The sequence below is a fragment of the Apteryx mantelli genome, chromosome 3 (genome assembly GCF_036417845.1).
Source record: "Apteryx mantelli isolate bAptMan1 chromosome 3, bAptMan1.hap1, whole genome shotgun sequence".
Taxonomy (NCBI): Eukaryota; Metazoa; Chordata; class Aves; order Apterygiformes; family Apterygidae; genus Apteryx; species Apteryx mantelli.
The window spans coordinates 111,252,954-111,268,498 of NC_089980.1; the positions used below are offsets into that span (position 1 = coordinate 111,252,954).

At 43.0% G+C, this 15,545-nt stretch overlaps 1 protein-coding gene across 1 annotated transcript; it reads right to left on the reverse strand.

The window, feature by feature from the left end:
* Window positions 1–1,057: 1,057 nt before the first annotated feature.
* Window positions 1,058–10,750, reverse strand: BAG2 (BAG cochaperone 2). The gene is made up of 3 exons (XM_067294824.1): window positions 10,467–10,750; window positions 2,974–3,083; window positions 1,058–1,946 (listed from the first exon to the last, which is right to left on the reverse strand). The coding sequence occupies exons 1-3, from the start codon at window positions 10,610–10,612 to the stop codon at window positions 1,546–1,548; spliced, it is 657 nt and encodes a 218-aa protein (XP_067150925.1). The 5' UTR covers window positions 10,613–10,750; the 3' UTR covers window positions 1,058–1,545.
* Between the last annotated feature and the right edge of the window lie 4,795 nt (window positions 10,751–15,545).

A 15,545-nucleotide genomic window follows, 5' to 3' on the forward strand; every position in this document is an offset into this window, starting at 1 on the left:
AAAAGCAGTTGAGGTTTTTCAGCTAATGCAGCTACATGGTTTCTGGTACCCAAGCTAGCATCTGTATATCCGGTACTAGAGTCTCCATTCCTCCCAGTGCTACCTTGCAGGTCTCCCACCAGAAACTGCCTTGTGCATTGTAAACATGACCTTCAAGCTGGTCACATAAATTCCACATGCTGTGGCCAAAGTTTACAGAGTGGCTTCCTTAGCTGTTGTCATGTGTTTTGTAAGCTGTAGATCTGAAAGCAGCAGCCATCTGAGTAGCGCTGGCCCTTCCAGCTCCCTCCCACACAGCTGAGCTTTAATTCAAGCCAATGTCACCTCTCTGGTTAGTAGCCTAGGAGCTGTAGGGGCAGGGCTGCCTGCAGCTGCGCAGCCTGTCCTCCCTAGCACCTTGCTAAGAAGCAGTGGGACTGTGTCAGCACTTCAGCAAGCTTTTGTGGAGACCACTACCCTTTAGTGAAACACTTTAAAACTGACCAGGCTGTTGAGGGTTGTGAAATCCCAGGCTCACTCTAAAATTTTCAGCTTTGGACTCACAGCTGGTGAGTTAGTGCAGAGATAAACAGAAATTAGAGGGGCAATGGGGGGGGGGGGGGGGAGAAAAAGCCAAAATAAAAAAAAAACACCTTTTCCTAAAGTATAAGGCTGAACTTAAGAAGAAACAAATGTGGTATTTGCCAGTTAAGAATACAACTATTTTGCTTTGTTGCTTCACAGAAGATTATCAGAAACCAATGAGCTTGAACTTGCAGAGTAGTAACTGATAAAATGCAATTTCCCGTTATATTAATTAAAAAAAAAAAAAACACACAGCAACCTCAAACTACACAGAAATAGTGGGAGACAGGATTATGCCATAGACAAAGCATGGAATGGGGTGTCACAAGAGCTGGAGCCTAGTTCTAGTCTTGTGACCTTTGGATGGACTGTTCATTGCTCTTAACTTCCCCACTATAAATTAGAGCTATCTTTTTTTCCAGAAAATATTGGGATCTACTTTACAAATAGTACCACATTATTACAGTTATAATCAGTAAGAAGTAAGACAATGTATTGTTTAGGAAAATACAATATACAGTTTATTAATTTTTCTGGTTTATTGCAATGATTTGTCTTTTTGCCCCAAACATTTGTTTTCCACACTATGTATACAGCAGAGAAAAGTTGTGGAAGTTGAAATCTTAGTATGTGACAAAACAACTTCAGTTTAAAAAAAAAAAGAAGAAGAAAAGAAAGGCTAGATTTTGACAGTTTTTGACAGTTCAGCAGAAGCACATTACAATTTGCAGTAGCAGTACCAACTCTACAGGAGAAATCTTGATAGCATTCTTTCTTTATTGCCAAAAACAAAATGCCAATACTAGCAAAACCCATTTAATGCTTGCACCTCACAATCAGATACTTTGGTGTGTGCATGTGTGTATGTGTGTGTGCATATGCGTGTACCTGTAAAAAGTAACTTTTCTTAGCCTTCTGTGCGCTTTTTTAAATGGAGACTTGATCATTTCGTGATTTGACAAAAGTAACCAAGAGGATGTTTTAATCCTGTTTGCTGTTGCAAGACTGTCGAACAGATGATTTCTGATGTTCTAACAATGTGATTGACTTTTCAGAATTTTCTAAGTTTCTGAGCAGAGTCTCTAGCCTTCTCTTGATTTTCTTCTGATCCTCAATAGCACATCCAATTACAACCGACTGAAATTTCTGATCGATGGGTCCTGCTGGCACGTCAGAGGTACATGCACCATAAAGTGACATTAAGCGGATTTTTGCATCTTCCAGATCATCTAGAAGTTTATTGACAATTTCATCAATCATCTTTGTGGCATGCAGTAGGGATTCCTGCTGCTGGGCATTTCGGATAGTTTCTACAGAAACCTCCACAGTGAGGGTTCGGCCCATGAGACGATTAGCAGTCAAATTAAGCTCTTCTCTCTCACCTAAATTGAAAAAAGAAAATATTCTAGGTTACCAGCTAACATGTTGCAGTGCAAATAACATCATCAAGATAATCAAACTATGACAAGTAGTAAAAGAGGTACAAGAGGTTTGTGGGTTTTTTTAAGCAACTGCCAATGAACAAGATTTCCAGAGGCCAGAAGTGGGGTTCTTTGCATCTAAGTCCCACTTATTTCACAGAGGCTAGTGTCTTTTAGTTTGTAATGAGGTGTTAGCTTCACTAAAAATGTAAGCTCTACTTTTCTACTGCTCATCCAATGCCTGCTATGTCAGGTAAAAGTGAAGCATACAGTATTACCAGTAAACATCATTCATTAACAAAACAAGCATGTTAAGGACCTTCTATATCATTGTGGGGAAGAGATTTATATTGTACCCCAAAAGGCCATAAAGAAAGAAGTGATTTCTGACTACCAGACTCAATGAGAGGCCATTAAAAAAAATGGGTTTCTATTTTGTGAAAACACTTGGGGTTTTTTCCCTAAAATACCAACTCAGCATATTTTACTGAAAGAACCAATAAACTGGAAATTTAAGGCATCTCCTATAAAAGATACAGGTTTGGGGAATATATTTAAACCCTTATGTCACACAACTATGGGAACTATATGAATCATCACATTCTTGCAGGCTATTGCTTTGTAGCAATCATGCCTGTCCAGTAATCAAAGCCATTCAAAGGATGTTTTTCAACTAAGAATAATAATAATAAACTTTTCTCTCTCAGTAGAGATATATTAGCTCTGACTTTGAAAATAAAGCAGTGAACTAAGTATGGGCTTCACAAATTCAGTAATGATGTTTATGGTAGATTGTTCTGCTGAACAAGAATGTAAATGTAAATCAAGAATAAGGGGATCCCAGGGTTACAGAAGGCCCTTCAATAACCTCAGTTGGCTCAAGTGTCTGTACCTTTACCACCTGCAAGCAATTGAACTAAGCTGCTCCCTAAGATGTGCTATTTTGACTTTAGGTCAGTTATGAGAGTATGGCAAAGCAGCTTCTCACCTTCACTGATGTGCCTCATATCCTGGCTGTTCTGTATATTGTGGATCATTTCTAGCAGGATTTCTTTTTCTTGTTCCATAGCGGATGCTGCGTCACGGAAAGCCTCTACCCTGAACATGGGTGAACCAAACAAAATCTTTTTAAATAATAAGACAATTGTTCACCTATATAGCTACCAAGACTTTTTTTAAAACTTCAGCTACAGAAGTCAGTTATCCATGGGCATATTAATCATGAGCCAGACTTTCTGACTTCATGACCTCCTTCCACGTCTTAACTTTTTTCAAGAATTAGCATGATTGATTAAAAAAAAAAAGGGGGGGGGAACAGTAATGTGACCTGACTTGTATCTACATTCTTTTACTGATGGTTCTGTTTAATGCTACTCCACAGTTAGTCTGGATACCCAGAACCTGACTGTCCTGCAGGCCCGTAGCAGAACTGCTGTATCTAACTGGCAATTACTATCAGCCAAAAGAACTAAAAGAAAACCCAACAAGGTTCCCACATGGGAACCTGGATTGAAGAGCAGCACCTGCACAGGCTCCAGAGAGCAAGGGGCCTGGGGCCAGCACAGCTCCTGCCACATCAGCCCCCCCCTCACCCTTACCCACCTACTGAGCAGTGACTGCTGGCGAACTCAAATGCAGCTGTGCAAGGCAATGACCCCTTTCGAGAGGGAGTAAAATGGGGGAGAGAGACAAAGTGAACACACTTCCTCCCACTTTATAAGGACTTCCCTGCCAAGTAACATGCCTTCTTTGCTTGGAGACCAGTCGGGCTGCCTGCCCTCGCAGTCACTATTTCATTTCACAAAGTGATGCAGCACAGTGGCAGGTCCTTTATGCTTCACACAGCAGGGAAGCTTTTGTCTGCTCAGCTCGTATTCCTGGGCTTGAAGCGAAACATGAAACTAGATTCCTTCCGAAACCTGACTTTCCATAGTCCCATTCACTGGGCTGAAACTAATGTGTGCCATGACAATGGTAAGGGGAGAGCACATCAGAAACTGCACTCTCCCTGTTACCCACAGGGTCACGTTAAGCTGCATGGTCTGTGTTCCAGTGTTCTCCCCTCTTCCTTGCTGCATACTGTACAAGCTGATCTGGCCGTCACAGATGTGAAAATGCCACACTAGAAATTTGAGTCTGACTCCTTAATTGATGTCCTATTCCCTGCCATGGTTTTAGGGAGAAGGCTTTGCCATTCAGCCAAGCAACCTGGAAAAGCACGCGAGGGAACTGTCAAGTTTGGAGGTTGGGGACGAGAGGGAAACGTCCCCCTACCTTGGCTCTGCACCTGGAGGACTGGGGAAGGGGAGGGCTGCAGCTCGGAGGACTCGCCAAGCTTCAACTACTCCAAGAGTAGTGCCAAAAATGACAACTCCGCATTCCCAGATCCCACACCAGTCATATGAGGATATCACATGAACCTGGCTGACAGTTCTAGATGCTTTCAGCACAGTCCAAGAGACTTAGGCTCTGTAAACAGCAAGGGAATCCATCTATTCTGAAATGCTTATTAAACCTGGCCAAAAAAGGAAAACAAACCAAAATATTATTCATTCTCTTATATTCATTCCTAGCACTGTTTTTACAGCATGCTCTTCATTTGCCATTTTACCGATAAATGCTCCTCTTTCATCCTGGCATTCCTTAATTTTATTACTAAGCACTGTCAAATCATGCCTTCCTCTTTCTTTCCAACCCCAGTCCCCAAGGATGTTTTATACTCGTTAATGGACACAGCCGCAAGATGGTGATCGCTGATCACTACTTGTATAGGTATGTGCTTAACATCTGTTGCAATAAGCACGGAGCTAATGTTCCTGCCTCAAAGACTGGTGGCAGGACAACTTCTGGGGAAAAACAGTAGCAAGAGAAAAGAGGGTGGAAAAAGGCAGAAGAACAGAATAAAAAGAAATATATGAATAGTCACAGTGAACATGCACCGTACTGCTGAAACAGCACTATTTTACAAAAGATTTAGTCTAATCTTTGTCAATGAAAGCACATGCTTCAGGCCTTTCCTTTAATGTTAATTCTGAGGAGGAGTGGGAAAAGTTAATGCAATGCAAATTCTTGCCAAGAGCAAATACACTTAATTATTATTTTGGACTGGTTCATAAAAGTGACAAGGCAGGTAGAGTCATTTCATACTTCAGATGTCTGCACTTTATAATTTAAGAAGTCTAACAATATTTCCATAAATGCCTCACCATGCCTTTTTTAAAACCTAACATTTTCACAATAAAAAAATCTATTTTGGTCCCTAAAAAGTTTAAAATTAAAATTTGGAAGTGTCAAATTCTGATTTTAATAATAGTTTTATATCAGCTTAGGTATATCACTGTACTGATTTAAAAATTAAGGCTCTGTCTTCACTGAGTGGATCAATTGGTGATTTCCAATGGGATTTGCTGGGTCCTATAAAGAATGTGAAAAACTGTAACAGAGATGCATCTTGAATTGTTGTCATTCTAAAGAGAGTGCCCAAAATATCACTGCTTCCAATAGTGAGCTACTGTAATATGAGGTAGGACCTAAAAGCCAAATCAGCAAAATTAATGATCATATACTGCATAAAAACATGATTTACCAGCTACTGCTTTGATTGACATTACTATTTTATACAAAGCCCTATAGCGAATTCTTGGGAGTTATATCAACCATTTTTGTATACTGCAATATAGAGTATATTCTCTAAAACATAAGTCTAAAATCCAATGGGCTTTTAATATTTTTAGTGCATTTATTGCCATGAACAGTGGTCAAAATACGTGTCGACCCTGGTATAATGTAACGGCACATCAAAGTGCACCAGCTCCTTCTGCAGGTGGAAGGGGACAAGAAAGCAGCATGTTGGGACTTCCCCACCCCTATGTTATCCCTTCTAAAAACTTCCATTTTGACCACTGATTATTAGTAGTGTGCCAGGATTCAATGACTGAAAAATCAACTTCTCGACTTTCAGTGACCACTGCAGGGCAAGACAGAGGCACAGTGTGATTACACAGCATGGTGTGGCTCATGTGGGACCTTTCATGACCTCTCGTATATTGTCCTCACCTTCAAGGCCCTGTACAACTTCAATCCTCATTTGGTTTCCAGTACTATTTCTGATGAATTTATCATCCAGCATTACCGAAGGGGCAGGCCATCAAAACCTGTGAAAATTCATTCAAAAACAGGGAGGGCTAATTTCTTCAATGTGGCAGCAAAGGCAGCATCTCAGCATGTAGCAAGTGAGTCTGAGGTACATTCTCAAATAGAAGAGTGAAAATGGACTGAAAAAGTTAGACAATAGATGGAGGAAATGATCAGGGACCTTGACTTCCAAACAAAACAAAAGAACAGGATGATTTCAGAACAGCACTCCAGAAAAAAACACAGAAAGACCCACACCAGCCAAGGCAGTCAGGAAAATAGGTTAGTGTTATGTACAGAGAAGACGCTGGGCAGGCTGCATCAAGGTAAGATTTTGAATTCCTACTTTTGGTTTTTTGGTGAACACTTTTCTTCAAAAATATATATATATATATTTCAATATAACCTAAACTGATAACATATGTACTTCAACCACACTGAATGGAGCCTGGAAAAGTTCACATGAAGATACCAAACAAAAGGAGAGAATTACGAACCATTTCTGCTACACTGCCATTTTAGTAGATGCCTATAGCATGCCATTCCCTCCGAGAGCTGAGGACTCGGCGCATGCTTCAACCTTTCATTCCTCACCTACAGATTCACAAATATTCCTCACTGCCTCATTTCTTGCTTTGCTGTGTTTGCTATTTATTCACCTTTGCTCCCCTGGCTTCTACTGAGAGACCAGGAAACGGTAGCGCGAGGGGACCCGACAGCTCCAGGTGCTTGCCCATGCATTTGTGGAGATCTCCTCTGGTCCTGTGGGCTCCCACACAGCATCTGAGGAAAAACCCGGTCCAGGCAACCCCTCTCTTTACCTTTCTCCTTACTTTTTACACCTTTCTCTCTTTGTTCACAGCAAGACCACCAAATCCATACCTCGCTGTCAGCTCTCAATTTCTTTCTTAAGAAGTGCCTTTAGTTCATAGATTTGTGTAAATCTTCACTTTCTTTGCAGTGCAAAAAAAAGATCAGAAGTAAACTTTTAGTTGAAGTGACTTCAGGGGAAAAAAGTGAAAACAGAATCCAAGTTTTAATTTAAAAAAAACTCAAAAAATAGAAGGCAAACAAAAATGCAAGATGTTCAGATTTATGTTGCATTATCGATTATCTTGATGTAGTGGTATGGTGGTTTTCCGATAGATGAAAATACCTGGTCAGATTTTAACTTTGATTGTATTTCCTGTTTTGAATATCAACTAATAGTCCATTGATTATCTAATACTAAAAAAGCACTAATTATTTCTGATTTTCCTTGGTCTGAAAGAGATTAGAAGTGCAGTGCCTTTCTTTCCTGCATACCATTTATATGAATACAGCATTCCCCTGAGGAACAGGTGGACCAGTCTCTGCTTTTGTTTCCAGATGGGAAACTTGATACCCGCTTTTTTTGACAGCTGCAATAACTCTTTACTTCAAACCATTGACTTATTTAAATAAGTCATTATTAAAGCCTGCATGATGAAGTTGCAGATGAATTTTCAAAGGAAAAAAGAAACATTTGTAGATTGTGCAGCTTTTTTTCTGAAACAGAGTTAAACACATTGTACTAAGACAAAGCAGGGTTTTTCACTTTGGTATCCTCAGCAGCTTAAACTGAGTTTCTGTTCTCAGGTAAACTGTCCAATAAGCATATAAATAAATGGTGGGGGGAAGTAAGGCTATTCCAAAATGAAGACAGGAGAAGTACAAGAAATAAAGGAGGGGGGAAAAAAGCGAAAGTAGAAGTCTGACTTTGCATCTTACGTATTATTATACTTAGAACAACATGTTCATTTAATACAACCACCAGAACACTGTGACTCATAAACAGAAGCTCTGGTCCTGCTTCCAACGGCTGCTGAGATTTCTTGGCATTTGTGGGCAGCCAGGGCAAAGGAAAGGGCCAACCAAGCCTTCAGAAACAGCGCAAGCACTGAGCGCATTGCCACCTGCCCCCTCGTGGGGACGGACTAACTCCCTGAGAGCTATGCAGCTTCCTCCTGCACGCCCTCTTCACACCTCTGCCTCTGCCCTTCACTTCAGTTTGCTACCTCCCACTTTGGGAGCTTGTCCTCACAGCCGGTGAAGGGGGAAACTGTCCAGGGATGGAGAATGACATGATCAAACACTTGTGCGCTCCTGTTTCTCCACTACTGTTCAAATCACAGCAGCGATTAATACTTTGTACAAATACGTTTCTCTGCTTACAAATAAAAGTCGTATTTTGCTCCTCGTGGTTGAAGGCAAATTAATCAAGCACTGATGTATAGAGAAGGAATGTTTGAGGGGATTTAGCCCCTCTCCAGCCACCGTCTCCAAGCTGTGAAACACGCGCTCCTGAGTTATATGGCCATACTGCTATAACACTGCCTCCTTCCCTTCAGATAAGGGCTATGCCCATCCCAATTAAATTAATCCCCCTTTCCAGTGGAATTTCAATAAAAACTACTCTGCAAACACCTAGAGGGAGTATACTATGCACCCCTATGGTGACACACCAGCAGGTCAGCAGATATGGGACAAAAATACCTTGTTACTGTTGAGGAAAAAAATTCTCTTGGTAGACGAGAACAGAGACATGATAAGGCTGTTTAAGAGCAGAAAACTGAGGGAATGAGGGTTGCTGAGGGGTTCAGCCAAGCTTAAGCAACTTGACAGCTGAGGATTGTAAAGGGTGTTAATTAAAGACTACAGTTCACTTTGACAAATTTTCACTTATTATATTTACAAATAACATCTCAAAGGACTATAGCTAAAATAAACTGGCTGGAGAAGGAAGAAGTATGGAGGCTCTTCCTCCTCTCATTCAAATAATTTTCAAATTAGGCATGTTGATTACTCACACATAAATAAAACACAAAAATTAACTTAACTGACTTTAATCAAAATAGTTTGACTTTTTGTAAGAGTTTTGCAGTTAGAAATGTGCCTGTTTGAAAGACCCAAAACAAACTGAAAACTTCAATTTTGGGTTTAATTTTTGGTTAACCAAAGTGTCTGCTTTTTCACTAAGTTGCTCAGCAGATGTAAAAAAACATTTTTGCATAGTTCTACTGCTTATTTAGTACAATGTTTTGTAGTTATATATTCACACACCGGATCTGGATGTCAGCAGTGAGACTGAAAGTTTGCAGACAGTGACTTTGGTTAGTCAAATTCAAAGAAGTCTGTGAAGAACTTCAAGGAGATTTAATCAACCTAAGTGAAAGAATAATATACTAGCATATAGAGTTCACTCTTGATTAATGCAAAATAATGCACACAGAAAGGGAAAAACACTATATCTCACAGAGCTCTTTTAATTACAGCAACTTAGGAAAGACCTAGAAACATTATGGGTGGTTCTGCGAAAGCCTCTGATCAATATGCAGCTGTAATGAAGAAAGGGTGTGTTGAAATTTTAGTGCCATTAGGTGAATCAGTGGTACACCCACATTACTGTGTGCACCTATCCACCTCAAAAAGGACACTATAATTAGGGAGAGCTGAGAGGGCAAGGAGCTTGATTAAAGGCGTGGAATCATCTCTTATACGACCAAACTGGAAAAAATTTTTAAAGGGTTATTTGAGGAATGCCGAATAACAAGAGGAGGCGAGACATGTCCTGACACAACAATGAAACACGGAACATATTAGGAATTAATTAGAAAAAAGAAAAAAAAAACCGAAGCTGCAGAATGGCTATTCCTATCGGAGCTCAGGTATTCACTGAATTCCAGCAGGAAGGCAGACACCGACCCGGGTAACAGGTGCCCGGACCAGCAGCGCAGCAGCGCAGCGGCGCGCCTGGGCTTCCCGCCGGCTACCGACGCCGCAGGGCCGCGGCGCGGCTTCGCGCAACGAGTTGCGGGCTCGGCGGGGTAACGCGCCAGACAGGCTGCTCTGCGCCTTCCCTGACAAGCGTCCCGCCGCGCCGGCTCACACCAGAGCGCCCACTGCCACTTCGGACCTCGGGACCGCCTCCCCCCCAAACGAAGCGGGGTCCTTTGTCCGGCACCGACTGCAGGAAGCGTCGCCCCCACCGCCCGGGGCTGACCATGCCCCCGCCCGCGCCGCGGCCCCTCGCCGCTCGCTCCCAGCGTCTCCCCGCGGCCGCCTCCCTCGCAGCCCGCGCCACACGGCGGGGCCGCGGGGGGCTAACGGCTCGCGCGCAGGGCGGGCAACGGCTCGCGAGGCGCTAAAGGCTCGCGCGCAGGGCGGGCAACGGCTCGCGAGGCGCTAACGGCTGGCGGGGGGTGCCAACGACTGCAACGCCGCCGCCCTCACAGCCCGCGGCCGGGCTCCGCCGCGGCGGGGAGGGCCAGGGCGCTGCGCCGGCCGCGCACCGGGGCGCCGCGACCCCGACGGCCTGGCGCGCCCTACCTGAGCTCCAGCTGGTCCAGGTTCTCGAGCAGGCGGCTGGAGCGGTCCGCCATGGAGGTGGAACGGTAGAAGCGGCCGTGGAGCTGCCCGCCGGACTGCTGCTGCGCCCCCTCGCTGGCCTTGGCGCTGATCTTGGCCTGGGCCATAGGACTCGCCGGCGGCTCCTCGCTGCGGCTCGCGGCGCGGCCACTCCCTCCCCGCGTCCCGCAGGCGGCGGCGGCCGAATGCCGGCACTTCGCTCATGGCCAAAGAAGGAGCCCGCCCGCCGCCTGCCCCCGCGGCCACCCCGCCTCCGCGCCCAGCCGCGGCCCCAGAGGCGCCGCCTCACGCAGCGCGCTGCGCGCCTCGCCTCGCCTCGGCAGCCCCGCAACGCCTCCTCCCCCCTCCGGGCCCGCCCCGGCACGGAGGCACCGCGCCGCGGCCCCCCGCGGGAGCCAGGACGAGGGGAGGGGAGCGGAGGAGAGGGAGCGCCTCGCCCCAGGAACCGGGCTGGGTCCTGTTCTGTACATCGCGCATTCAGCAGAAATGCGGGGCCCAGCGCATGCTATAATTTATTGGTGAATCAAGGAGCTACAGCTGAGTCACAAGTTATAATTAAATCCGCAGGCAAGAAAGAGTTTTTCCTACTGACACCTAAACGTTGTCCTGCATGCCGTCCTGCACCGGCGCCTGAAAGCGTTGCCCAGTCACCACGCACCCTAGCACAGGACAGTGGTGCAAAAGCCCTGCTTTCCCCCGATAGCTGCTTTCCGCGGGGTGGGAGCCACCGCAGCCCCCCGGGACAGGGGCTCCCGGAGCTGCAGGGCTGCGCCGCTTTTGCCCCGCTCACCACCCTTGGGGAGCAGCGGAACCGGACCTGCTAAAGCAGCACGAACCGCCTTCCCAGAACCTAAGTTTGTTAATACCTACAGTAACCCGATTCTAGATGGTAGCCATTCGTATGAGGGTTTACCTTCCAGAACTACTGTGTATAGTTAATTGGTTTGGTCTTTCCCTAATTAAATAGATATCAAAATAGCGGGATATACAAAGATGAAACTCCCAAAGGCAAAAAGAAGAAATGAGAAGAGGAAAACTAGAAGTGCCTTAAAAATCCAGAAGCCTGTTTGAGGAGAGAAAAAAATTGGAGGAAGGTAAACTGGAGACAGCACTTGCTATAAGCAGAAACAGAACCTGAACAGTAGTCTTCAAAAACAGATACTTAACATACTTGCATTGATGCAGTACATCTTTCTGAAACTAAGCGTAAGAGTCACCTGGTTAGACACAGAAGAGAAAACAGTTCTACTGAACATCTTTGTCCAAGGTAATACAAAAAGGCTTACTGGAAAGAAAATTGTTTAACATTTTCTTGGTATGCCAAAAAGAAAAAAATTGTGATAGCAAAGATCTACATCTAGTAATGACTTTTTCCAGATCATATTTAACTTCTCTGTATAAACCAGGTAACTTCTATCTCACAAGAGCACATCATACTAACTTAGGAAACTTAAGCACAGAAAGAAATCTTCTGTAATTCAGATTCCTGTTGGTTCTAGCAATTCAAGTCATATATAGAATTTACTTGCCATTATTGTGACTATTTAAAAAGGAATTTGCTTATCCCTAATTTCAGGTTTGGGCAAATACTGCAATTCTCTGACAGACCAATTTTTGGCATCCAGTTAACAGGATTTTTGTTGCACAGGGATAACGTTTTGAATGCTTACTCTGCATGTAGCTATTTTCTCAGGCTTGTTCATTCAGAATGATATCACATCCCCCAAGCCTCTTGCTAAATTAATTGCCTGAGTTTTGTTTTTTCACATGGCTGGGTAAGTAAGGATTGTGGCCTGTGAGCTCACAGAAGTAATCTCATTGTGCAACAATTGTTCTATCACTACAGTCTATGTAGAAAATGATTAAAAACCACTTCTACCCCCCCCCAAACATATACAAACAGAAACCTGGGGAATAATGTGATGCAATTTGCAAGCATTTTTCCTAGGATCCTTCTATTCCTCCCATACTAATTTATTAAGTATTAATTAAGCTGTGTTTAAAAAGCAAAAAATCAGAATTGCTAGTAGCCAAAAGGTTATGAAGATTTTTTTCCTTGCACAGGGGTTTAAATCTATGCAGGTAGAATGTGCAATGAAATGCAGGCGCAGAAGTGTTGATGGTTGTGTGCAATTGTATCACGCATGACTGTCTTTTTTGATGTTTGTGTCAGGACTGCTGCTGCCCGACCACATCCCTTTCTCCTAATCTTGTCTACAGCTGCGTTCACCCGGCTGGACTGTGCAGCCTGCTCCAGCTGCAGGCACCCGTGGGAGACTGACCCAGAGGAAACGTGCATCTCAGGCTTTCTGTACTCCTGTCTCAGCAGCCAAGTAGTTGGCTGTCCCTCATTTTAATGACAGTATCATAAAACATGCATGCACCTGGCAGAACAGAGCGACTGGCAGAGAATCCTCATTCACACGCACGAGATCTTTTATGGTAGCAGAAAGAGGAACCTTCCCAGGCCTTAGACACCTAACACATTTGTAAAAGTCCAGAGCAAGTGAAATGATCTACACCAAAAGCAGTACTAATTGTCACATTGCTAAATATCATCTTAGTTCCAGTTTCACCTTATTCCAAATCCTGATATATGCCTTGTCACATACTCTAACAAACACTTGCATATGAGCTGTCATGGAATAAGATCAAAGAGAAAGTCCACACCCCAGAAACGCCATGACAGATTCTTTCCTTCCCTTCTACAGCACCTTCATCTGGAGAATTTTCTTTATACATAAGCATTATGGAAGCACAACGCTTCCCGTACATACCATGCGGACGCAGCTGTGGCTTGGGCCAGCCAACCACAGTGAGCATTTAGTCCGCCAAGCACACTGTAACAGCAGCAGTAAAGATGTGCCAACGTGAGTTTTAGGGTATGTTTTCCAATCAAAAGCTGTACTTACTAATACAAGTACAGCTGGCCCCTTACTTAGCACCTGCCAAACCTGTGCTACTGTGTCCTTTCTGCTGTTGTTACTGATGCTAATTAACGCTAGCACTGTGTTTGCCTATACACATCACCATCATCTTACTGTGAAGGCAAGCCCTGCAGTCCCAAGGCTGTTGGAAGCCTGATTCCTCTATCTCAAAATCAAAAAGTCAGTGTGACCATTTCAGGGCATGGAGCAGTTCATTCTTACAGAGAGGAAAATTGCTTAGTAAATGAGCCAGTGAATTCTTTACAGCTGCAGATGCTAGGCAGTTTTTAGATAGAGTTCACAGCAAAAACCACTGGAGGACTCCCAGAAAGTAGGATATTGGCAGTGAAAAGGAACTTTTCAGATTTACAAGAGGAACTTTACATTTAAGTTTCCACACACACAGAACTTTGAGCACAAACTTTGAACATACCTGCCACTTACCATAAATTTTCTGACTTCTTTACACCCACATTTATAATATGTTGGACCATATTATTTGACCCAGAATGTTAAAACTGAGCTCTAACTCTTGAATTCAAATTTCTGCAGAAAATTTGGGGCAGTTTAGAACTGTCAAAGAACTATGCAAATGTAGACTTTAATAGTCTGCATTTAAATCTTGCTACTTAACTGGAAAGAATTGCCAGAAAGGATCTCTGTGTTAACGTCAGCCAATTTTTCTAAATGAATTTTAAAATGATTTGTCATCCATCCTTCTCACCTCCTTCCAACTTAAAGCAGTCATTGTAAACATTGTTAGGACAGCATAAGCATATGATAGAACACTTTCCTTTTAAGAAAGAGCATGGCATGACTTCATACCTCTATAATCTTAACCATATTTGGTAAAGATTCAGTAAAGTTTTGCATGTTACATAATATTTACCAGACCGACTTACCATCAAGGTGTCTTAAGACTCAGATGACGTGACCACCATAGGTACACTAGTAGTCATTTCTGTGTATCTTGAAGAGCTTATAAAATTAATCCATCATCCAAATATATATCACTATTATACAAGGCAAGTAGTTTACAGTAAACTAATCTCATCCCTTCAAATTATTGCATCTTTAAAAACTATGTTTAAACTCTGCAAAAGCAACCAAGTAGGGATGAAGTTTTAGTGCTGAGTGACTTCTGTAACTGTTACACTGATTTATTCGGCATCTCATCTTCTCTTTGAACATGATCAACAGAGGGATTCTATTCGATCTGAAAGAATATGGCACACAGAATTAAGCAACAAAGAGATAGGAACCTTGTACCAATCTTGACTCATCATTTGAGTTTTACAGAACTTCTGCATGCACTGTACAGAAAATTAGAACATTAAAATGAAAGAAAGAGTAGGTTGGTGGTAGTCAGGTAGAGACAGAAAGCATTTTTCTTTAAAGATGAATGTGAAAAAGCACCAAGTGATTAATTTGGAGTAACAAAGTGTGAATTCAAACATTACCTTAGAAGCAAATTATCTTTAAAAAGGGCAGGACATTTACGCTTACTGTATAAATGATGCTGGACAAGCCTCTTAACAAATAAGTTGTGTTTATAAATGCAGACACATCTTCCAGAATGCACATGGCAAACCTCAAAAATGTCAGCCAGTTAAGCAAGACCCACCAGCCTGAAACACCAAATTCTGAAACACACCATTTACAAGGCACCTTTTTCAGATGAAGAATAAGGTGCAGTGCCATAAGATGTTGGTGTGAAACAATTCACATGTCTGTACATACAATGTTAAGAATTTTCTCTGCTCTTCTGGAAACAGAGGTACCACGGGGAACTTTGCAAAGAAACATTTCAGACAGTGAGAGGACATCAGAGAAACCAAGAAAATCAGAAGAAATTTTAAGACATTGACAATCTGGAGAATACTTTTAACAGAAAAACAATATAAGGACTAGCACTCTCTTTAGCTGTTTTATAAAAGCCATAGAAGGAGTGTTCGGGATTTACTACTTGCTTTGGGAAGCAGGTGAGGAGGACAATACAACATATGTAATATGTCCATATGTGGCTTCCCCCCCCCATGCAACCAATTAAGTCATCACTCATCAGGTTAAACAGATTTTAAATTTATGACAAAATAAAATGAGGAATAAATGA